Source organism: Diospyros lotus, chromosome 9 (assembly GCF_014633365.1).
Source record: "Diospyros lotus cultivar Yz01 chromosome 9, ASM1463336v1, whole genome shotgun sequence".
Classification (NCBI taxonomy): Eukaryota; Viridiplantae; Streptophyta; class Magnoliopsida; order Ericales; family Ebenaceae; genus Diospyros; species Diospyros lotus.
In genome coordinates, this window is record NC_068346.1 from 5,889,718 (window position 1) to 5,916,461 (window position 26,744).

Consider the following 26,744-nt stretch of genomic DNA (forward strand, 5'->3'; position numbering starts at 1 on the left):
ACATCATTGTCCCATGTAAGCAAGTGAAGATAGTCATTTAGAACTTCAAATGGTAGAACCTTACAAGTCATTGGGTAAAGTTCCTCGTGTTAATTGCTGTCAGGAGAAGTATCGAATTGATATACTCAGAAATTACATGTGCGACACGTGTATGCATGCCACCCTTGGCCTTGGTCCAACTTAACCAGGCCACCCTCAATATCGGTCCAACTTGAATAGGCCACCCTCAGCCTCAGAGTTCTACTTAGGCCTGGCTCGACCCACAAAGGGGGTCTTCCACTGACCTGAGGGAAAACCAATCCAATTTGTGATTGAATTACCCAATCCGACTAGGATTTTATCCTAGGATTAAGGGGATAAAGTCAAACATGATAAAATCTAGTGATTAGTCTTAATCCAGATAAACTTGGGATAACCTTCTCCTACATCTTCGGAAGGCAGTTTGCAAGGGTTACTCCTAATCCCTCCAAATTTGTCTAGGATTATCATTTCTAGTCACACTCTAACAAGTAGACCTAATCCTAACCGAAGGCTTATCTCTAAACTACTACAAATCGAGGAGGATCTCTCCTTCGGGATAAGCAATCTCAATTACGATTTCAAGCTATCACTAGCTCTCATACTCTTCTACTATTGCTCCGTGCTTGATTTAGGCATCAGTGTGGCTTTCCCCACCAGCCCTGGGGAAGTCTCACCGTGCCTTTTTGCAGAAGGTCAATCCCAGAATTTGAAGTTCAAGGTTTTCTAGCCACCTAGTGCATTTTCTTTATAAATATATTGGTGGTTGATTCTTTGCATCATCACCAATGTAGGTATAGCAGAATACAAGACGAAAACTGAGAATCTGCAACACAAGATTTTTATGGTATTCTTTTAATGCATTATTATTTTTACTCATAAAAAGGTGAGAATTAGTGTATCTGCTAGGTAAATATTTGTGAATGGAATAGGAAATATTCTATAGGATACACGTTAATGATGATGATGGACAACATAAAATAAAAGATTTTACATTACTGAGTACATGCCTTTTCTTCAACAAAGAATTGTTATATTGGCATATTTAGAAGATAAATCAAAGGCTTTCACACTATCAAAGGAAGCATAAAATGTATGTAAGACAAGCATCAAATGATCTGGGTACTGAGAGTGTTACGATTTTGGATCGAATACAAACCATAATCATACTATCAACCACACAAACGAACACAGAAACATGAAAAACTCAAATCAGAAAAAACCACAGTAAAAATAACAAAATATCACTAAACAAATATTGCTACAACAAAAGTGATATTGTCACTACCAAAATATTACTAAGATGATATTGATGCAACTAATTTCAGAGCATTGGGTACCTATTTATAGATCAAATCATCTATAGATATACACAGGAAATTCTATCCTGATCAGAAGATGATTCACGAGGATATTGCTCTAGATGAGATAAATTTCAATCAAAATCAAATTTGACAACATCCTAATCATAGTCAAATTCGAAGTCATAATCACGATCAAATTAAGAGTCCCAATCTCAGTCAAATTTGAATTTCATATCACAATTATAATAAGCTCTACCTTGACATGAAATTCAACAAAATTACAGAAAATTAATCTCCTTGACAAATACTAACCAAATCCACACCATGGGGAATACCAATCAAATCCACATAAAATTTACAGTAGTGAATATCTTCAACCGCACTTAAAGCATAGGCAACGAGATCATCCTCAACATATCTTTTCTGATCTTAATGACTCCACATTCACCAACACATCTTAACTTGCCATAATGAGAATCAAATATTCCGATCCAACAATGAAATATCATACTTCAAGGTAGTCAATACAAAAATCAAATAACCCCAAATAATGCCAAACGATCAATAAATAAAATCCCAATAGAAACAAACAATAATACCAAATCTGGGGCAGTAAATCTGGGCAAAAACAGATCTAGATCTGGGCTATCAGATCTATCGAACTGGAGTGGGCCAATGGGTTGGGTTGGACCAAATCTGGATCTGGGTTGCTTGAAATAGCCAACAATGGTAGAAGTACCTAGCGGCGGCGATAGCTTGGCAATGACGATCAACGAAAATGGCAAGAGGCAAAACATCAGCAATAACGAAAGTTGTAGGGTCGTTGACAGCAATGGCAGAGGGCTAGAGTCGACGGCAATCATTGATGAAGGACGGATAGCTGAAGAAGAACAAAGTCGACAACAGAGAGGAATCGATGCCAATGATTGGCTGAAGGAGTAGAGGTAGACGACGGAGAGGCAACAATGGTCGAACGGCGACAGCAGCAATAGCGGCGGCTAGGCAACAAAACCCTAGTTGTGGACAATGATGAAGAAGTGCAAATCCAACGACTGAGATCTACCAAAAGTTAATGGTTTGATTCAATGGTTCTGATACCATTTTGTTACAAAATTTGGATCGAATACAAATCACAATCAAACCATCAACGACACAAACAAACATAAAATTTAACATAGAAAATCCAAATCGGGAAAAATCACGGACAGAAAGAACAAAATATCACTAAGAAAATATTACTATAACAAAAGTGATATTACCACTACCAAAATATTACTAAGATGATATTACTGTAACTAATTCCAGAGCATTGGACACTTATTTATAGACTTGAATCATCTATAAATGTACACATGAAATTATATCCTGATTAAAAGATAATTCACAAGAATATTCATTCAAATGAGATAAATTCCAATCAAAATCGAATTTGACAACATCTTGATCACAGTCAAATTCGAAGTCATAATCACGATCAAATTAGGAGTCCCAATTTCAGTCAAATTTGAATTCTGAGTCACAATTATAACAAAGAGAACAACGAAAAAATAAATAAAAACCTACCATTCAAAAGACGTACACGTATATCCTTTAAGTTCATATGATCAAAATTATTTTCATTGTTCGGTGCACTATGGGGATGCTCTCGTTCCCCTTCCACGTCATTTAAGCTTTTAATATATCTTTTAACAGTAAGCCAATCAACAGGTCCTAGTTCTTCATCATCTCCTAGATCACCAAATGCCTCTAGTGCTTTGTTCAACATTTCATACTTTGTGTATTCCAATATACGCCTCTGCCATAAAACACATGCCATTAATATCAAATATAGTTTGAAACACACACACATACACAAATATGTAAAAAGGAAACAAGTATAAGATGATGCATGCATAAAATTTACCAAGAAAGAAAAAAGAAGTGTGCCTAGCTCACCAAAATGTTAGGGACTAAGAAAAAGATGAAGATGAGAAGAGAACACCTAACAAGGAGGAGGAGGAGGAGAAGAAGAAGAAAAGAGAATGAGCAAATGAAAAAACAAACTTCCGTATTCAATAATTTATAATCCAAATATGAATAATCCCTAAAGGATAAGATGCTTACAAAACCATGCCAAACTAGGAATTTAAACTAGGAAACATGATCAAACATTCCTAATCTTCTAAACTTTCCAGGCAGTTCTTTTTTACATCATATTGGTACTTATCAAGTTAAACAGAATCCACATAACCTTTTTAAATAACTAAAATCCTACATAACTAGGATTATGAAGTTCTTAAATAATTAAAATTCTGGATCTGCATCAAGAAATGAGAAAAAACAATGTTGCAGCTTTAGCTGTCTGAAGAATGCTGCAATTTTAGCAATGCTAAAGCTTTTGTTATAACCCCAAACGCATCTCTACCATTTTCTATTGTAACCTAATAGTAGGGGAGTGAAGAATGTCACATCTAAAGCATAACTGGCTTCACAGCATAACTTTATCTTTATCTTTGTCTGCTCTTATTCCATGATATAACTAGTTCAAACAAGTGCAACTGTTTAAATATTGGGTTAGTGGCAAGATTTGAACTTGGGATCTTTGCTTGCTTTGATAGCATGCTAAATTGTTAAACACCATCTTATCTAAAAGTTTAGAATGGTATATAGAGGATTAACTTTTATCTTTCAAATTATTATTTTTATCTCAACAAGGCCGGCCACCCCCATTGGTCCCTCTTTGGGTCCGTCCCTAGATCTATCAATGACTTACTTTAGAGACATGTTACATGACATGAGATTTAGACATGACAAGACATGTTTTAATGTATTCAAGAATATTGTCTCCATGAGTATAATTCATAAATACATATAGCATGGAATAAGATAGTTAGGACACTGTAGTAACAGAAGTGTAAGTTTAGTTGCCAATGCACCACATCCACCCTAGTTAGCAGGGAGCTTCTAACCTCGCGTGTCAACCAATACACACAAGATGATACAGTGTGAGTCAATAAGATACATGTTCAGGCTAAATGATACATATTCAGGCTTGAGCTTGCCAAACAGCTCACACCAGTTGGAAGAAATTAACACTCAGATATGATTACATTTGCTACTAGGTCTGTTTTCACATGTTTCTGACTTTCATTTATGTGTATTGCTATATGCAAAAACCCTGTGTTCTAGCTATACTTATTTTTAAACCACATTTTCAAAACTTTTCTTACATTAACTCTCTGTCATTTGCATTCAATCATCTCCCATCCATCTTAGTGTAGGTCATCTGCCAATTATGTTCTCATGACTCATCGTGTGTATGTATTATCCTACAGATTTTTGAGTGATTATTTTTCAGGAGAGGCATCTTATTTAGAAATAGGGTTGCCAAGTTTTGGTAGGCTACGTGGACATGTTCTTATCTTCTTCTTCCATCTTTTATATTAGATATCTACACCTGGATACAGTATAGGAGAGTCCATTTTCTGTATTGATGATATAATTATATGGATATAGATAGATAGACTCAGATACAGTGGCAAAGATGGTTTATACTTAGATCAAAGAGAGTATCTGATTCCAATTGCATATTATTATCTAGAGTATCGATTTGTGGACTAGACGATGAATTTTTGACATTTCATTTATATGAAGTACATTTACGCTGATTCTTAGTCTTGATAGCTTATGCATAGAAATGGACTATTCAGAGACTTGTACGTCCCCACCACTTTCCTAGGGATCCATGCTGCTCAGAACCCCCTAGCATCAAGTCGCAACAAAAAGTAACAGGAGTCAAACAGAAATAGATTAATGGGTAACATCTAATTTGAATTAAGGCACTACTAGTTGAGGAAACGCGTTGATGACAAATGAGCAAGAGTACCTTGAAGAAACATATAAGAAAATGGATGATTGGCAATTTATCATTTAATTTGTATAATGTAATAACATACATATAAAGAACACAGTGTAGAGTTCCACTTCTACATGAAAACAGACCCTACATACTTCGTGCAACAACAACAAACATATCAATAAAATAATTTTTGCTGGCTACTTTCTACTTAAAAAGCTGTTCCTTGAGATCTTATTTTCATCTTGGTGAACTTCAGGATTAATAAGCATATTCTCCAGCCCAGTCGCAGGTTCTTATGGTACACTCAAAACATTTGAAACTAATAACACTACAAGCTAAAGCATTCTAAGAATCAGTTTACCTTTGGCGCAGATAACTTATCCATATTTAGGAAATGCAAAACAAACTGGGTGGTTGATCCATTCACAATGAGCGTCAGAAATACGATGCCACCAGTGAAAAAGACAAACTGCAGAAGTGAGACAAAGAGTTGGCATTAAGAAAAAGTTATAGTTTTCACTTCAGAAGATCTCACTCATATTCCAAATTCATAAAACAGTTCTCTTCCCTCCAGGTTAAATCAAATGCACATATTGTTTGATTTTCTTCAAATGTATATGCATTTAAAGTAAGGTTATATGCACATACATTTGATGCTATTACTCTTATATTTTCTTCAAATGATAAGATCCCCATCATTCGTTGTTACTAGTATTATATTTTCCTCAAACAATAAGATCAAACCCCTTGGGCCACCCCCAGGAAAACATTCACACACATTTTCTTACAGCATACCAGAGTTCCTGTCTCAGAAGAGATGTTTGAGTTGCCACTAGATTGCTGAAACAACCGAAAAGTAGATATTCAGAACAAAATCAAAGCCAGGCACAAAAATAGCAAATAAAATAAATGATGCGTAACATGTCAATGTAGGACAGACAAGGATCAATGTTTTGTTTGAAATTCGTTTCAGACTTTCAGTTAGCTTGGATATGGAAATAATGCAGAAATGGTAGGAAACAGAATAGAAACAGCAAAAGAATATAAAAATCTTCTGAAACACTTAAACAAAAACTAAATCCTGTTGGAACGAGGATAAGAAGCTATGGCCTAGGTCAAGATAGAGATAGGTTGTTTTTATTCTTTTATCTTTTGTATCTATTTTGGTGTTTTATCTTCTTATTATATATTTAAATTGATGTAATCTAGTCCTAAATATTAGATAAGTAATCTAGTCCTAAAATATAGGAATATAATCTAGTCCTAAAATATAGGAAAATTCTTAGGAACTTCTTGTATAAATTCTATTATTAACATCAATAAAATTATCAAGGAATACCACTTCCTTTTTCCACATGGTATCAGAGCAATAGGCCGAGTATGATACATCATAACCCTAGTGCCTTCATTGCACAGTCCTTGATTTGATCCTCCGTTGGTCCTGCCTTCATTGCCCTATCCTGGACCACCCTTATTTGCCCTTGACGTGCCTTTATTGCATCCACAAGCCAGCTGTTTCAAGAAATTGCTGGTAGCCGAAAGCAGTTAAAGATTCCAGCCCCTCTAAGATTGCAATGCTGGAACTATCAGATATCGCAAGTCCAACTGGTGATACAAATCCAGCAGAAGGATATCAGCCAGATCACTCTCCAGTGGCTGGTGAAGTCTCTCTGGCCTCAGAACTACCTATAGTCCATCCATCTTATAGGTTGGATGGGAAAAATTATCTCCAATGGGCCCAACTAGTGAAGACTCTTTTGAAAGGCCGTGGGAAGGGTAACCATCTGATTGGAAGTCCTCCCAAAGAAACAGATTCAACGTACATAGCTTGGGACATAGATGATTCTCGCATCATGTCTTGGTTATGGGGAACTATGCAACCAGAGATTAGTAGGAACTTTATGTTCCTAAGTACAGCCAAAGCCGTATGGGAGACAACGCAACAAACCTACTCCAAACTCCAGGATGCTTCCGTGATTTTTGAAGTCAAGACAAAGATCACAGCTACCAAACAAAGCCAACTCACAGTCATAGATTACTACAACGTGATAAGAGGATTGTGGCTGGAACTTGACCAATATCAGCCCATCAAAATGGTATGCCGAGAGGATGCTGCAACACTCAATCGGATAATTGAACGAGACCGGATTGTTGAGTTCCTAGCTGGACTCAATCCTGACTTCGACCAAGTAAGGGTGCAAATTCTCGGTAAGGAGAAACTCCCAAATCTTAATGAGGTTTTTGCAATTGTAAGGAGTAAGGAAAATCGAAGATATGCTATGCTAACTGAACATACCACTGAGGGATTTACCCTTGTGATCAACAAGCAAGAAGGTAGAGGAAATAAAGCTGAAAAATTAGGGTTCCAAAACCCTGGCAAACCAGGATCAAGTTTCCAGAATCATAGCCCTAGTAATAATCGAGACTCACAATGCTGTAGCTTTTGCAAAAAGCCCTGCCACACTAGGGAAACATGCTTTAAACTGCATGGGAAGGAGGCAGTCTTGAGCAAGATCGAAGGCTTCAAGAACATAAAATCCCAAAGTTTTCATGTAAATAAAGAACAAGAAGAGGAAGCTGATAAAAGGGAAGCAGAAGCTGATTCTACTCAACAGAATGCCGAGGAGCTAGGTAAGTTAAAAGCTTTTCTCCGAACGTTTCAAGATGGAGCAACCTACTCCTTAGCCCATCAAGGTAATTCTCAAGGTAACTTCCCTTCCTATACAGTTTTTGTAGCTTCTAAAATTGATAAGAATAGCAGTTGGGTCCTTGATTCAGGGGCTACCAACCACATGACCCCTAATATTCATTGTTTTGTGACTTATGACACCCTTAAGCCTACCAAACATATCATGATTTCCAATGGAACCACTATTCCTATCCTAGGTAAAGGCAAAGTATCATTAAACTCTCAGCTTTCCCTTGAACAAGTTCTTTATATTCCAGCCTTAACTACCAGCTTGATCTCTATACAAAAACTAACCCAAAATCTTGACTGTTTGGCTGTTTTCTCTCCTTCAATGTGTAAGTTTCAGGACAAGAAAACGGGGCAGATGATTGGTGTGGCTAAAGTTTGAAATGGGCTCTATATCTTGGATGGGGAGAATGATTGTTCTACAAGGAGACAACAACAACATGTGGCTTATTCTTCATCCTCCCAGTCAGCCTCTAAATTATCTTTTATTTGGTTACATCATTTTAGGCTAGGTCATCCTCCATTTAGATTGTTAAAACAATTATTTCCAGATTTGTTTTAAGTCATCAGACCCTAGGAGTCTTAGGTGTGATGAATGCATTGTTGCTAAACATCATTGAGTCTCATTTCCAATCAATAATATTTTATCTTCAAAACCATTCTACTTGAGCCATTCTGATATTTGGGGGCCGTCTAGAATACCCAATTGTTTTGGGGCAAAGTGGTTTATTACATTTATTGACGATTGCACACGAATGTATTGGGTATTTCTTTTTTAAAAGATAAGACTACTATTGGGTCCACATTGATCACATTCTGCAAAATGATTCAAACCCAATTTGAGACTACTATAAAAAGGCTTAGAACAGAAAATGCAAAGGATTACTTTAACACTCACTTGCAAACTTATTTCCAACAAGAGGGAATCATACATGAGTCATCTTGCATTGATACACCCCAACAAAATGGGATGGCAGAGAGAAAGATGCGTCATCTTCTCAATGTCACTCGAACCTTACTTCATCATCATTATGTGCCAAAATATTTTTTGGGAAAAGCTGTGTTAACAGCTACTTATGTCATTAATAGGGTACCATCTAGGGTTCTAAATGGTCAAAGTCCTTTTCAATCTTTAAATTCATTTTTTCCAGACTTTAATCTTCATACTCAGCTTCCCTTAAGAGTGTTTGGATGTGTATGTTTTGTTCACATAATCAAAATCCATAGAGACAAGTTGGACCCTAGGGCCCTTAAGTGCATCTTGCTTGGATACTCTCCAACTCAAAAAGGGTATAAGTGCTACCACCCAAACACCCGAAAGTTCTATGTTTCAAAAAATGTCACATTTAATGAATCTCAGCCCTATTTTTCTCTCATTCCAGCAAGGCCAACAGATACAAATCTTGTAGATTTGGATTGGGAATTTCTAAATGCAAGTCTAGAGACTTAAGCAGTCGGTCAAGATCCTTCCAAAAATTTCAGCCCTAGTATGATACCTCAACCCTTACCAACTGATCATCCTCACTCCAACCTTGGTTCTCCTATAAGGTACAACGGTTCTCCCTATGTATACAAGAGAAGGCAGCCCATTGAAGAACTGCAGCCAGTCCCATCATCAGCTCCAAATACTAGCCTGGAAATTATACCAAGTAAAGATCCAGCCACCAACCCCAGTACATCTCAACCCCAATCCGAACCCCTGGACTTGGACCTTCTCATTGCCATTCGAAAAGGTGTTAGAACTTGCACCAAACATCCATTAGCTTCTCATCTATCATACCACTGTGTATCCGATCAATATCAAAGCTTCCTAACATCATTGGATGCAATTGCTATTCCCAAATCAGTAGAAGAAGCTGTAAAAGACCATAATTGGAAGAAGGCAATGTTAGAAGGATGCCCTAAAGAAAAATCAAACCTGGGAATTAGTTCCTAGAACAAAGGATACCAAACTAGTGGGTTGCAGGTGGATTTTTAATGTCAAATACAAAGCCAATGGAACTCTTGACAATAAGGCCTACCTAGTGGCCAAAGGTTATACTCAATCTTATGGTATTGATTATCTAGAAACCTTTGCACCTGTGGCAAGAATGACTACGGTGAAAATTCTAATAGCATTGGCAGCTAAATTTGGATGGAAATTGCAACAATTCGATATCAAAAATGCCTTCTTACACGGAGATTTAGAGGAAGAAGTTTTTATGGAAATCCCTCCTAGCTTTACACATGAAGGAGATGGGAAGACTCAGGTTTGTAAACTCAAGAAACCCTTATATGGACTCAAACAGTCCCCTCGAGCATGGTTTAGAAGATTTTCAAAGGCCATGCTTTCTATGGGATACCACCAAAGCCAAGGAGACCACACTCTATTTATCAAACATACAGGAGAAAAGGTAACAGTTTTGCTTGTCTATGTGGATGATATAGTGGTAACAGGGAATGACACAACTGAACAAGACCGTCTCAAACAAAACTTAGCTTATGAATTTGAAATCAAAGATCTCGGTCAATTGTGCTACTTCTTAGGCATAGAAGTAGCACACTCAAAGGAAGGTATTTTCTTATCTCAACGAAAATATATCTTGGATTTGTTTGATGAAACAAGGTTATTAGGGGGAAAAGGAGGAAAGATACCTGTAGATCCCAATACAAAATTGCAAGCAAATAAAGGTGGTCAAGAGGTGGACAAAGGGAGATTTCAACGCTTGGTAGAGCGATTAATATATCTGTCACATACTAGCCCTGACATATCATTTGCTATCAACTTAGTCAGCCAGTTCATGCATGATCCTAATGAAGAACATATGGCAACAATAAGGAAGATTCTATGTTATCTTAAAGCTACACCTAGAAAAGGGATCTTATTCACTCCAGGGACAGACTTAAAGTTTCAAGGATATACAGATGCAGATTATGGTAGCTCACTGGTTGACTGAAGATCTACAATTGGGTACTGTGTATTTCTAGGAGGAAATCTGATCTCCTGGAGGAGTAAAAAGCAAGGGGTGGTGGCTAGATCCAATGCTGAGGCAAAATTTAGAGCTATGGCCCTAGGTGTATCCGAGCTCTTATGGGTAAAGATTATCCTAGAAGATTTGAAAATTCCGATACAAAGTCCTATTAAACTCTTGGGAGATAATCAATTAGCTATAAGTATAGCCTACAATCCGGTGCAATATGAAAAAACCAAGCATATTGAAATTAATAGACATTTCCTAAAGGAGAAATTAGACAGCGGTCTATTGAAGATTTCATATATCCCTTCCAACCATCAAGTGGTTGATGTTCTTACAAAAGGTTTGCCAAATACCCAATTTGAAGTCTTGATTAACAAGCAGGGCATGATTGATATCTACTCCCCAGCTTGAGGGGGAGTGTTGGAACGAGGATAAGAAGCTATGGCCTAGGTCAAGATAGAGATAGGTTGTTTTCATTCTTTTATCTTTTGTATCTATTTTGTGTTTTATCTTCTTATTGTATATTTAAATTGATGTAATCTAGTCCTAGATATTAGATAAATAATCTAGTCCTAAAATATAAGAATGTAATCTAGTCCTAAAATATAGAAGAATTCTTAGGAACTTCTTGTATAAATTCTATTATTGACATCAATAAAATTATCAAGGAATACCGCTTCCTTTTTCCACAAATCCATACAAATATCTACAAAAATTCAGTAAGTAGATAATTGAAAATTATTGATTTTACACATCAAAATGCAAGAGATAACTTGGTTAATGATGTCTAAGATAGTTTTTGGATTGAGGAATTGTGATGAAGATGGAGGCTTGGAAAATTCTTTCTCAGAAAAGTGAATAAGCTCATAAATTTGGGCATTATAGTGATCAGAAAATCTTCATTCACCACCATCTCATAAAACTTTTCAATATGAGGATGCCATTGGAACTTTATCTCATCATTCCCTTGCTAGAGGGTTGTGTCAGGAAGCGCACTCAGGGTAAAATTTTACCACTTTATTCCTTTGCATGGATTTATATTGTCAATGTGACCATTAGAAGTTAATTGGCATTATGAATCCCATGTGTAAAAACTTTTAGGAGAAACTTAATAATCTCATTGCAATTACTATGAACACAATCAGCTCTCTTATAGAGAGGAAATACAACAACAAAGGAAATAACCAGAAATGAAAGATACAAGAGAGGAAAGATAATCAACAATAAGGAAGAAAGGAAAGATATATGTAAGATCCTAATTCTAGTTTAGGAATTAATCCTAACAAAATCTCCATTGCCTTAGTCTCGAATATCCTTATGATCCAACACTCCCCCTCAAGCTAGAGAATGTATGTCAATCATTCCCAACTTGCATACTAAATCCTCGAACCTCTTAGTTGCAAGCCCTTTAGTTAACACATCCGCCACTTGGTATTTAGATGAAACATAGGATATTTTGATCAGGCCTGCATCTGTTCTTCTGTCGGGTTGTGCATGAATTGGCTCACTAGGCTAACACCAAAAGCAATACCAGGCCTAGTGTGAGACAAGTATATCAAACGTCCTACCAGCCTTTGGTATCTGTCCTTATCTACTAGTCGACTATTAGGATCAACTCTCAACGTGCTGTTAGGCTCTACTGGCACATTAGATCCTCTTCCTCCTGATACTCATATCTCAGCTAACAAGTCCGACACATATTTCCTTTGAGAGAGAAATATTCCAACCTTAGAATAAGCAACTTCAATCCCTAAGAAATACTTGAGGAGACCAAGGTCTTTAATCTCGAATTCTTTGGCTAACTTGTCCTTGAGAATCTTTTGTTCCTCTACATCATTCCCTGTGACTATTATCTGAATGCTTGAAGAATAGTGTATGATCACCCCTACTTTGGTGATATCCCAGACCTATCATGGCCCTGGAAAACCTACCAAACCATGCTCTGGGGGACTATTTGAGCCCATAGAGTGCCTTCCCTAGTCTGCACACTTGCCTTGCTTCCCCTTCCTGAAATCTAGGGGGCAACTCCATAAAAACTTTTTCTTCTAAATCTCCATGTAGGAATGCATTTTTAACATTCAACTGTTGTAGGCTCCATCCAAAATAAGCTACTAAAGATAAAAGAACTCTCATAGTTGTCATCTTTGCCACAAGGGTAAATGTCTCAAGATAGTCTATGCCATATGATTGAGTGTAGCCTTTGGCGACCAATCTAGCTTTGTATCTCTCTAGGGTCCCATCAGCATTGTATTTGATATTGAAAATCCATCTGCAGCCAACTAGTGTAACACCATGTGGTTGAGGCACTAAGACCCATGTATGATTCTTCTTCAAAGCTTTCATCTCCTCTAACATGGCTTGCCTCCAGTTCAGATCTTTTAAAGCCTCATCAACTGACTTTGGGATTTCAATGGAGTCCAAGGATACTAAGAAGGCCCTGTGATTCTGGGAAAGACGATGGTAGGACAAGAAATTGGTTAATGGGTGTTGAGTGCAACTTCTTTTACCTTTTCGAAGGGCTATAGGTAGGTCTAGGTCATCAGGCTGGACTAAGGGTAAAGGTTGAATGTGATTCATACCTTGACTAGGAGCCAATGATGGTGCATGCTGGGGCTGTCTACGTTTGAATACATAAGGAGATCCCTTATACCTAACAAAGGGTGATAGCTCTTGAGTATTTGATTGCCCCTACTCCTGCTCAGTCATACCTTGATTGAGGTATGATTCATGACTGTTGTTTGGAGATTGAGGTGAGATAATAGGATGGCTAAGGGGCTGAGAAGATGTAAAAATAGGCTGAATAGAAGGAAAGAAGATGTCACTATCACAAGAAGGGTGGTCACCTTGAACCAAAGTCTCCCCCTGGGGACTAGCATAGGATGAGCCAAAAAAAGGTGTAGATTCCACAAACGTGACATCCTTGGAGACATAAAATTTTTGAGTGAGAGGATGGTAACACTTGTACCCCTTTTGAGAGGGTGAGTATCCAAGAAAAATGCATTTGATTGCTCGAGGATCAAGTTTATCGCGGTGTTCTTTGGGAAAGTGAACAAAGGATACACAACCAAACCTCCGAAGGGGAAGAGAGGAATGTAAGAACTGATCGGGAAAGAAAGAGGATAGACAGTGTAAAGGACTTTGATTGTGTAGTAACTTGGTAGGGACTCGGTTATTGAGATAAGTCATTGTAAGGACTACTTCCCCCCAAAAGGATTTAGGAACATTGTGGTGATGAAGAAGAGATCAAGCCACATTAAGGAGGAGTTCCATCTTCCTTTCAGCTACCCCATTTTGTTGGGGAGTATTAACACAAGAAGATTCATGGATTATTCCTTCTTGCTGGAAGTATTGGTGCAACTGATGATTAAAATAATCCCTTGCATTATCAGTTCTTAATCTTTTGATAAGCAAACCAAACTGAGTTGCAATCATTTTACAGAAAGTGGGAAGAACTGAACTAATGGTGGCCTTATCTTTTAATAGAAAAACCCAAGTCATACGGGGTACAATCATCAATGAAAGAGATAAACCAACGAGCCCCAAAACAATTAGGGATTTTAGATGGTCCCCACACATCTGAGTGAATCAAAGTAAATGGTGTAGATGAGATTTTCTTGCTAGGAGGATAGGACACACGATGATGCTTAGACAGAACACAAACATCACAATGAAAAGGACTAGGATATAAAGATCCAAACAATGTAGGAAACATGAATTTTAATAGAGTGAAAAGAGGATGACCCAATCGGTAGTGTTACAGCCATACATCCCTATAATTGAAGGTTGACTGAGATGAGCAGGCAGCAGCTGGAAGCTGTTCCTTTGTAGGATAAGTGTCTTCCCTCATCAGGTAGTACAACCCATTGCATTCTCTAGCAGCACCAATCATCTTCCCTGTTGTCACGGCCTGAAATTCACACAAATGAGGGAAAAAATAGCCCGACAATTCAAATCTTTGGTTAGTTGGTGAATAGAAACAAGATTGGCTGATAAACTAGGTACATGAAGAACCTGTTTGAGAGAAAAACAAGGGTTTAGAGTGACTATACCCTGGCCTAAAATTGGAACAGATGTTCCATTGGCTATTGTGATTTGTTTAGAGGTGGAGAGAGTGGTAGGCATCAAAAACACGGGAATGAGGTGTCATGTGATCAGTGGCCCCAGTATCTAGAATCCATACATCCTGTTTATCAGTCTTAAAGGCTGGAAAAAATGCTGAATGGAGGCAGTTACCTGAGGAGTCTTAGTGTGCAAGAGAGCATGCACCGTCTTGAAGGGTCTTGAGGAACAGCTTCAACTTAGAGATTTCTTCAATATTTAAAAAATCAACACCTGGAGCAAGATCAATTTGGGTAGTTAATCCCTCTTCTTCTTAACCCTTGCTGCATACATATGCCTGATTCTTGGCTGCCAGATTTTTAAAACTTCCCAAATGATTCAAAACCACTTCCTTTCCATGGAGCTTGAAACAAGTCTCTCTAGTATGTCTCGGTTTTTACAAAAGGTGCACCATAGTGCCTCTTTATTTGCAGTCCGAGACTGAAATTCTACCCTTCCTGCTTTTATCCTTGATCCACCTCCTCTGTTGGACACCATGGCTGATTTTTCTGGACCAGTTTCAGTCACTACAACAGCCCTTTGATTGGAGATCATGGCTGATCTCTCTGATCCAGCTACATGAAGCATTGCTGTCCTTCGATTCTCCTCACTTCTAACCATAGCGAAGACCTCATGGAGTGCTGGAAGCTTTTCTCTCCCTAAGATTTGCACCCGAACTTGATCAAACTCTGAGTTGGGGCCTACTAGGAACTCAACCACTCTATCCCTTTCAAATATTTGACTAAGAGTTGCAGCATCAGCACTGCATACCATTTTAATATTTTGATAATGGTCTAACTCTAGCCATAAGCCATGCATCTTATTATAGTATTCAGTGACATTCATGCCCCTATGTTTAGTTCTACTAAGTTTGGTTTTAACCTCAAATATAACTGATGCATCATGATTTTGGAGTAAGTCTGCCGTATGGTTTCCCAAATCTCTTTAGCTGAACCCAAAAACATGTAGTTTTTACTTACCTCGGGTTGCATGGCATTCCAAAGCCATGACATGATTTGAGCATCTTCTACCTCCCATGCTGGAAGTGCTGGATCTATTGGTTTTGGAGGAGCCGAAGTCAAATGGCTAGTTTTTCCCTTACCCTTAAGGAATGTTTGTACCAGTTGAGCCCATTGTAAATAATTCCTACCATCTAATCGATAGGATTGGTGGATTCCGGGTAGCTCTCCAGTCCCTGATCCAGTTTCGGCTTCCATTGATTGAGCCAATGGAGTCGATTCTCCAGTTTCCAGATATGGAGTCACGCCTGAATGATCCGACATGGCTGTTTCAGTTGATGAGGAAGAGGTCAGATGCTATGAGGGCACGTTGAACACCAGGGATGGGTGAGAAAAACGTCGAAGAGCTGATCTGGAGAAGGTGGATGCGAGAGGGTGACGCACACGCCGGCACGTGGGGGCGCGTGAAGGCTCCGACGACGGTGGGTCTTCAGTGGTCAGTCGATCTGATGGCAGCGACCTCAATGGCAGTGGTAGTGCTGGAGGCCAGACAATGCGCTGAAGGCACCTGAGCAAGCTAACACTGATGATGAAGAGGAACCCAATGAAGGGGTGGCGACTAGTGCAATGAAGGCACTAGGGTTTTAGTGTATTACTATTAGCCTATTAGGCTTTGAGACCATGTAAAAACTTTTAGGAGAAACTTAATAATCTCATTGCAATTACTATGAACACAATCAGCTCTCTTATAGAGAGGAAATACAACAACAAAGGAAATAACCAAAAGAGGAAAGATAATCAACAATAAGGAAGAAAGGAAAGATATATGTAAGATCCTAATTCTAGTTTAGGAATTAATCCTAACCAAATCTCCATTGCCTTAGTCTCGGATATCCTTATGATCCAACACCATGCCATTGCCCTAACTTGTTTAGGATAAAGTGTGATTAATGACAATTCTGTACAGATATTTTGATCAATTTCGGTGATAGCCAGAAAATCTTTCTAAGACTTCGTAACAAATTATTAAGATAGGAGTTATCGAAGATTGAACTGGTTGTCCAACAGCCTGATCAACTTGATGTCAAGGATAAATCCACTTCATGCTGGACACATATAAAGGAAACAGGACAGGAAAGAAAACAATGTGATTACTATTAGTAGTAGGCAGTTTATTTTCAGTTGCTGATTTGTCTAGGTAGTTTAATGCTGTTTCAACAAACAACAATGTTTGCTCTGATTGTAACTTCCAGATGTCAGTAACAGTTAGTTTGTTAGAGATTCTGTTAATATATAAACTCAACAGGTCTTATTGTATCTTTTGAGATTCAGTCTTTTATCCTAAATTTTTCTCTTGATTTTCTCTTTTTTTTTCTTTCTTCTCCTTCCTTCTACACTTGACACTAGCTTTGGATGTGTTGTTGAAACAGATTCTATACTATCATACCCGATCAGTCCCCAAACCAATGTTGTAGCATGCGCAAAGAAAGGAACACCAGCAGAAAGGGATCGTGGTAGATGATATAGACACAACAGCTTTAGTGACTGAAAGATCAAAAGGAGAACCCAGCATGATCTAATCAGCTCCTGGTAACAAAGAAAAAAAGCTGGTCTTGCTAGGTTCAAGATAGCCTGAGTATCTCAAATTCATGGAAGGATTCTTTAGAAAATTTATGATAAGTTGTTGAGTCTATTTCCCAATAGCTTAAGCTCTACGGACAAGTGGTGAATTGACTATCAATATACCCATAGGATAGACAAGAAGAGGGGCCACAAAAAAAGAACAGAAAATATCAGAACTTGCCTTAACTGACAATGACAGTGACAATGCAACAGCACCTCGCAAACCTGACCATACAAGAATAATAGCTTCTTTCCAGTCCAAACCATAACCAAAGTACCGCAAGAAGGGAAACAACACTCCAACAACCACCATGCGAGACACTTGAATGAGAATATAAAGGAGAATGAGGTAGCCCCATGAATTTCCTAAATCAAAAGAAACATGAATTAAACAAAATTTATATGAATTCAAATATCCACAATAATGAATAGATAACCAAGAACAACAAACAGGTACAATTCACATCGATAAAGAATTTGGATAAGAGATTAGAAAAGTATAGAGACATCTAATTCTGCATTTTCTCTCAGTTGAAATGTCTTTAACGCCAGATTATGAACCAAGGAAAATTGTTCACTTTACATCACAAAGTGAACAAAAGTTTACAACATAGCATGTGAAATGAAAATTCCTGAGCTTTGCCAAAATTTATCAAAGTAATCTATAGGTAATTATTATGGTGATTAACAAGCCTTATCAGTAATTGATGTGCCCACTAGTTATGGAATTCCATTTGACACTTGCAAGTAAAATTCTATAAAGCCAAAGTGGGAATTCAAGTTATCTTATTTTGGCCTCCTACAAAAATTTCCTCGACAATCATCCCTTCAATATCCCATGCCAGGAAATTTCTGCTATTAGAACAACTAAATAGGTTAATCATTTCCACTTCACAAACAATGCCAACAACTTCTGGAGGTTAATCCAAGAGCCAAATGGAGATAATGCCTCACAAAATAGTCAAAGTCGGCTACCATTGGAATGTTCATGCAGTCCATTTCAAACTGAACGAGACAAAAATCTGTCTTCTACCTTTTCACAGCAGAAACATTTTCTCAATGTTATTCTACACCAACTCTGGTGGGTCAAAATGGGCCCTCTCTAGTTGGTCATAATGGACCCCCAATTGTTAAATAACCTAACCCCATTCAACTTCAACATTCTAGCATTAACTGTTGAAAGAGGCTGAATAAATTAGAAGATTTACCCGATATATGGAATGTATAGATATTTTCTCTGTATTAGGTAGTTTCCAATTGTACAAATTTCTTTTGTAACTAGTTTCCTTAGTAGGTTGATTGCTAGTTTCCTTATACAGGTGTCAAGATTCACCTTAAATAGGGTTGTAAATTCATTCTGAAAAGATAGGAGAATTACAAGAATTCCTTCATGGTATTAGAGCTATCGTTCTAGGGCACCTTTCTCCAGCCTCCATTGCTGTCACCTCAGAATTATAGATCTACCTTTATTGCAGTCCTCCTCGATCCTTTTCTCCGGCCTTCATTGCTGCCGCCCAGACTTCCAGATCTGCCTTGTTGCAGTCCTACTTAATCTTTTTCGCTAGCCTTCATTGCCGCCACCACAGACCTACAGATCAGTCTTCATTGCAGTCTTCCTTGAACCTTTTCCCATCTCTGTCACAGTATGTCAACTGTTTCTGAGGATTCAACCTTTGATACTATAGGTGAACTTTCAGCCACACCTATGACTGTCAACACTGCCAACACTGGGAGTGATTTCCAAAGCGTAAATCCCTTTTACCGGCTTGATGGAACTAACTACCTACAATGGAGCCAGGTAGTTCACACATTTCTCAAGGGACGAGGGAAGATAGGGCACCATATCGATCCAGCCCAAAGGAAAAGGATCCAGGATTTAGGGGATGGGATGAAGAAGATTCAATGATCATGTCCTAAATATGGAACTCCATGAAACCAAAGATCAACAAGAATCTGATGTTTCTTACCACTACAAAGGAAATATGCGAAAACTTGCAGCAGACTTACTTCAAGAAGAAGGATGCAGCACTGATCTATGAATTGAAGAACCAAGTTAGTTCTAGCAAGCAAGGGAGTACGTCTATCACCAAGTATTACAACTGGATGACTGGACTTTGGCTAGAAATAGATCACAACCGGGATCTGAAACTAGAATGCAATCATGACATTCAAGCTGTATAAGAATTACTCAAAAATGATCGAGCATTTGAATTTTTTGCAAGTCTAAATTTTGAATATGATCAAATCAGAATTTAGATCCTTGATAAGGTTCCTACACCAACTCTTTGTGAGTGTTTCTCGATTATTCGTGTTGAAGAAAGTAGACCAGATGTTATGCTCGAACCCCATACACAGGAGGTTTCAGTGATGGTCTCTCCAGGAGTAAATAAAGGAAATACAAATTTGCGGTCTGCTGAATTAAGGAAACAGTCTAGAGGGTATGGATTGTGGTGCACCTACTACAACAAACCTCACCACACTCATGAGAACTATTTTAAACTATATGGTAAGGCCCAAGTTTTGGCACGGACAGGAGGATTCAAAGGACAAGCCAATGTAGTCAGTAAAGAGCAATCACTAACTTTTGACACTACTCAGCTGGACAAGGAGGAGCCCACAAAATTCAACCAAGAAGACATAGGAAGATTACGACGTCTTCTTGAATCTTTGGACAAACCTTCAAGTTCTTGTTCTCTTGCCAGGAGTGGTATGTATCTCATGACTAATTCTTTTAAAGCATCACATACTAAACAAAAGGGTAGTAGATGGGTTGTAGATTCGGGGGCAATTGATCATATAACCCATGATATCTCCTTCTTTGATTCCTATTGGCCAACCCTAAGAAACCAGAAAATTAATGTAGCTGATGGTTCTCCTACTGGTATTGCTAAACAAGTCTTCACCTTACCCCCTCCATAGCTCTTACAAATGTCGTTCATATCCCGAACCTTTCAACCAATCATATCTCTGTTTAAAAAATTGCTAAAGAACTCCATTGCAAAATAACATTCTTTGACTTACACTGTGTGTTTCAAGATCAAATCTCAGTGAAGATGATTGGATTTGCTTAGAGCATGTGATGGGTTGTACTAACTTGAAGATCTTGGAGGTGGTCCAATAAAAGGAAACCAACCTACTCCCTCTCAAGCCTTTTTAGCCATATCCAACAAACAACTGATCTAGGCACATCATCTTCGACTTAGTCATCCACCTTTTTCTCTCTTAAAACATATGTTTCCTTTGCTATTTAGAGATGCAATTGTATCACATTTTCAGTGTGACGTGTGTCAATTTGCAAAACACTATCACACTTCCTTTCCTATAAATTCAATGAAATGCAGTCAGCATTTTACTTTGACACATTTTGGTATTTAGGAGCCAGCAAAAATCCTGATTCTCATGGGGCAAGATGGTTTGTTACCTTCATTGATGATTGCACTAGAACTACTTAATTATTCTTAATGAAAGAAAAATCTGATGTCAGTACACTATTTCCTCAATTCCACAAAATGATTCTTACTCAGTTTGGAGCAAAACTCAAACAATTTCGATCAGATAATGCTAGAGATTATTTCAATTAGAATCTCTCTTCCTTTTTTTATCAAGGAAGGTATTATTTATGAATCATTGTGTGTTAAAACCCCACAGCAAAATGGAGTGGTAGAACAAAAACACCGTCATCTCCTAGAAGTCACTCGTGCACTCCTTTTTCAGTCAAATGCTCCAAAATTTCTATGGGAAGAAGTTGTACTAACAGCCACTTACCTCATTAACCATCTTCCTTCTGGAGTCCTAAACCATTAGAGTCTTATACCTATCTTGTCCGCACATTTTCTAGATATTGTGTCTCCTAGAAATCTGTCTCCCAAAGTGTTTGGTTGTGTTGCTTTCTTACATATCCACAAAACTCAGCGATCTAAGTTAGAGCCCGAGCAAAGAAATGCATCTTTGTTAGTTATTCTTTGACTCAAAAGGGTTACAAATGCTATGATCCTTCCAGTCAACGCACCTTTGTTTCTCTTGATGATACTTTCAATGAGTCTCAACCTTTCTATGGATCTCCTCACACCCATCTTCAGGAGGAGCAGTCCAGAGGAGAAGATGTGTGCTTAGGTTCCATCTCCTTTTTAGAGCCACTTGACAACCCACCATCATCATCAACCTTGCCCCAACAAACCATTGAACAGACTGCAGATATCATTGCCGCTGAACCCACCACTAAACCTGCCAATACCATTGAACAGGTTGCAAATGAAACTGCTATTGAACCAGCTAATGATACTGCCATTGAACCACCCAATGACACTGCCAAAGCTCTTGAATGCAAATGTTCCTGAACCAGCCAATGACATTGCCAAAGTTCTCTTTAAAAGTTACTGAAACAATATTCAAGAAGAGTATAATCATCACACTCTCCAGGAAGTCCAAGAATCAACACCGAGCTTAGGTAATGTAAACACTTTCAGATTTCCTAATTCTGACACTAATAGTACTACTTCTTATGATACTCATGCAAATTGTGATTTTGACCTTCCCATTGCCTTGAGGAAAGGTACACGAAAGTGTACTCAACATCCCATAGCAAATTTCATCTCCTTAATAGATTATCCTCTCAGCATGAAAGTTTTCTCTCCACCTTGAACTCAATCAAAATACCCAAAACAGTAACTGATACTTTAAAGGACAGGAACTGGACATATGCAATGGAGGAGGAGATGGGAGCTTTGGAAAAGAATGAAACATGGGAAATTGTGGTGCGTCCCAAGGAAAATAAAGTAGTTGGCTGCAAATGGGTCTATACAGTCAAACTTAAGGCTAATGGAACTATTGAATGGTACAAGGCAAGATTAGTTGCAAAAGGCTACACATAAACCTATGAAGTGGACTACCAAGGGACTTTTGCAATGGTGACAAAGATGAACACAGTTAGAATTCTATTATCTCTAGCAGTACATTTTGGATGGGAAATCCAACAATATGATGTAAAGAATGCTTTTCTTCATGGAGATTTAGAAGAGAAAGTGTATATGAAACTACCACCAGATTTTGAAGATAAGTATGGCCATAGTAAAGTGTGCAAACTGAAGAAAGCCTTATATGGACTAAAACAGTCTCTAGGAGCTTAGTTTGGAAAAATCACTAAGGTTATGAAGAAGTTTGGGTATAAGTAGAGTCATGGTGACCATACTCTATTTGTGAAACATTCTGGTAAGGGAAAAATTATAGTCCTATTAGTATATGTAGATGATATTATAGTTACTTGTTGGAATGAGATTAAGAAGCTATGGCCGAGAATCAAGATAGAGGTAGGATTTTATTCTTTTATCTTTTGTATCTATTTTGTGTTTCATCTGTTTGTTGTATATTTAAATTGTTGTAATCTAGTCCTAAAAAGTAGGGAATGTAATCTAGTTCTAAAATCTAGGAGAATTCTTAGGAACCTTCTTGTATAAATTCTATTATTTACATCAATAAAATTAAGAAGGAATACCGTTTCCTTTTTCCCACATGGTATCAGAGCATCAGTCCTAGTTTGATACATCGTAGCCCTAGTGCCTTTATCGCATAGTTTCTACCTTGTTTCTTCCTTCATTACACAGATCTTGGCTAGATTTGTTCTCACCCGAGTGCCTTTATTGCACTCACTAGCCTGCAGTTCCGAGAGTCCCTGGTAGCCTGCAATAGTTCAAGATTTCAGCCCTCCTAAGATTGTGATGGCAGAATTATTAGATGTAGCAAGTCCAAATCCTGCAACCGGTGAGACAAATCTAGTGGAAGGACACCAGCCAGATCACCCTCCAATAGCTGGTGAAGTTCCTTTTGCCTCTGAATTACCTATAGTCCATCCATCTTATAGGTTGGACAGAAAGAATTACCTCCAATAGGCCCAATTAGTGAAGAATCTTCTTAAAGGCCGTGGGGAGAGTAACCATCTGACTGGAGACCCTCCCATGGAAACGGATTCAACTTACATAACCTGGGACATAGACGATTCTCGCATCATGTCTTGGTTATGGGGAACTATGCAACCAATAATTAGTAGGAACTTTATGTTCCTAAGTATAGCCAAAGCCGTATGGGAGACAACACAGCAAACATACTCCAAAACCCAGGATGCTTTCGTAATCTTTGAAGTCAAAACAAAGATCACATCTACCAAACAAAGCCAGCTCACAGTCACAGATTACTACAACTTGATGAGAGGATTATGGCTGGAACTTGACCAATATCAACTCATCAAAACAGTATGCCGAGAAGATGCTACAACACTCAATCAAATAATTGAGCGAGACCGGATTGTTGAGTTCCTAGCTGGACTCAATCTTGAATTCAACCAAGTAAGGGTGCAAATTCTTGGTAAGGATAAACTCCCAAATCTAAATGAGGTTTTTGCAATTGTAAGGAGTGAGGAAAATTGAAGATATGCTATGCTAACTAAACATACCACCAAGGGATCACCCCTAGTGATCAGCAAGCAAGAAGGCAGAGGAAATAAAGCTTGAAAATCATGGTTTCAGAACCCCGACAGATCAGGATCGGGCTTCCTGAACCACGGCCCTAGTACTAATTGAGATTCACAGTGGTGTAGCTTTTGCAAAAAGCCCCGCCACACTAGAGAAACATGCTTTAAACTGCATGGGAAGGAGACAGTCTTGAGCAGGGTTGGAGGCTTCAAGAACATGAAATCCCAAAGTTTTCATGTTAGCAAGGAACAAGAAGAGGAGGCTAATAAAGGAGAAGCAGAAGCTAATTTTACCTAACTGAATACCGAGGAGTTAGGTAAGTTAAAGGCCTTTCTCCAGACGTTTCAAGATGGAGGAACTTGCTCCTTAGCCCATCAAGGTAATTCTCAAGGTAACTTCCTTTCCTATACACTTTTTTCAGCTTCTAAAATTGGCAAGAATAGTAGTTGGATCCTTGATTCAAGGGCTACCAACCACATGACCCCTAATATTCATTGTTTTGTGACCTATGACACCCTTGAGCCTACCAAACATATCATGATTGCCAATGGAACCACTATCCCTATCTTAGGTAAAGGCAAAGTATCATTAAACTCTCAGCTTTCCCTTAAACAAGTTCTTCATGTTCCAGCTCTAACTACCAGCTTAATCTCTATACAGAAACTAACCCAAAATCTTGATTGTTTGGCTGTTTTCTCACCTTCAATGTGTAAGTTTCAAGACAAGAAAACGGGGCAGATGATTAGTGTGGCTAAACTTCGAAACGGGCTCTATCTCTTGGATGGGGAGAATGATTGTTCTACCAGGAGACAGCAATAACTTGTGACTTATTCTTCTTCCTCCCAGTCAGCCTCTAACTTATCTTCTATATGGTTACACCATTTTAGACTAGGTCATCCTCCATTTAGATTGTTAAAACAATTATTTCCAGATTTGTTTAATTCTTTAGATCCTAGTAGTCTTAGGTGTGATGAATGCATTGTTGCTAAACATTATTGAGTCTCGTTTCCAATTAGTAACATTTTATATTCAAAACCATTCTACTTGATTCATTATGATGTTTGGGGACCGTTTAGAATACCCAATTGTTCTGGGGCAAAATGGTTTATTATGTTTATCGACGATTGCACTCAAATGTGTTGGTTATTTCTTTTAAAAGATAAGGCTGCTATTGGATCCGTGTTGATCACATTTTGCAAAATGATTCAAACCCAATTTGGGACTACTATAAAAAGGCTTGGAACAAACAATGCAAAGGATTATTTTAACACTCACTTGCACAATTATTTCTAACAAGAGGGCATCATACATGAGTCATCTTGCATTGATACACCCCAATAAAATGGGGTGGCAGAGAGAAAAATGTGTCATCTTCTCAATGTCACCCGAACCTTACTTCATCATCATCATGTGCCAAAATATTTTTGAGGGGAAGCAGTGTTAACTGCTACTTATGTCATTAATAAGGTATCATCTAGGGTTCTCAATGGTCAAAGTCTTTTCCAATGTTTTAACTTCATTTTTTCCAGAATTTAAACTTTTTGGATGTGTATGTTTTGTTCACATACTCAAAATCCATGAAGACAAGTTGGACCCTAGGGCCCTTAAGAGCATCTTCCTTGGATATTCTCCAACACAAAAAGGGTATAAGTGCTACCACCCAAACACCTGAAAGTTCTATGTTTCAAAAGATGCCACATTCAGTGAATCTCAACCTTATTTTGCTCCCATTCCAGCAAGGTCAGCAAATATCAATCCTGTAGATATGGATTGGGAGTTTCTAAATACTAGTCTCGAAACAAGAGCAGTCGGTTAGGGTCTTCCTTCCCAAGATACCAGCCCTATTATGACACCTCAACTCTTATCAACTGATCATCCTATGGAACAAGTTCGCTCGAGGCTCTGTTCTCCTATAAGATATAAAGGTTCTCCTTATGTGTACAAGAGAAGGCAGCCCATTGAAGAACTGCAACCAAGCACATCATCAGCTCCTAATACTAGCCTTGAAATTACACCAAGTAAGGACTCATCCACCACCTCCAGTATATCTCAACCTCAACCAGAACCCCTAGACTTGGACCTTCCAATTGCCATCCGAAAAGGTGTTAGAACTTGCACCAAACATCCATTAGCTTCTTATCTATCATACCACCGTGTATCCGCTCAACATCAAAGCTTCCTAACATCATTGGATGCAATCGCTATTCCCAAATCAGTAGAAGAAGCTATAAAAGATCATAATTGGAAAAAGGCTATGTTAGAAGAAATGGATGCTCTAGAGAAGAACCAAACCTAGGAGTTAGTTCCTAGACCAAGAGATACAAAACTAGTGGGCTGCAGATAGATTTTTAATGTCAAATACAAGGCCGATGGAACTCTTGACAAGTATAAGACTCGCTTAGTGGCCAAAGGTTATACTCAAGCCTTATGGTATTTGTGGAACTTAGGAAGAAAACATAGCTTTTAATTTGTATATACCACTTAATTAAATTCATAGACTATACACCTATATATATATATATATATACAAATACAATGGGCCATGGGCTCTAACATAGGATTAACCCTATACTATAACCATATAACTCAACACTCCCCCTCAAGCTGGAGCATATATATCATATGCACCAAGATTGTTACAAATATACTCAATTCGAGGACCCCTGAGAGACTTAGTGAAGACATCTGCTAACTGGTTATTGGAATTGACAAAATCTGTAGTAATACAGCCAGATAAAATCTTCTCTCGGATGAAATGACAATCTATCTCGATATGTTTGGTCCTCTC

General features: G+C 38.1%; 1 protein-coding gene across 6 annotated transcripts in view; it reads right to left on the bottom strand.

Moving 5' to 3' along the window:
* The window catches only part of LOC127809667 (sodium/hydrogen exchanger 7), a 156,853-nt gene that overhangs the window by 82,910 nt on the left and 47,199 nt on the right, over positions 1–26,744 (bottom strand). For 5 of the 6 annotated variants that reach the window (XM_052348650.1, XM_052348655.1, XM_052348649.1 and 2 more), the window contains 4 exons: positions 17,674–17,858; positions 5,956–6,000; positions 5,522–5,629; positions 2,886–3,117 (listed from right to left, as the gene is read on the bottom strand). In XM_052348650.1, the coding sequence (XP_052204610.1) occupies positions 2,886–3,117; positions 5,522–5,629; positions 5,956–6,000; positions 17,674–17,858 (570 nt within the window). The remainder of the gene's footprint in view (positions 1–2,885; positions 3,118–5,521; positions 5,630–5,955; positions 6,001–17,673; positions 17,859–26,744) is intronic. The other variant, XM_052348651.1, reaches the window with a different exon arrangement.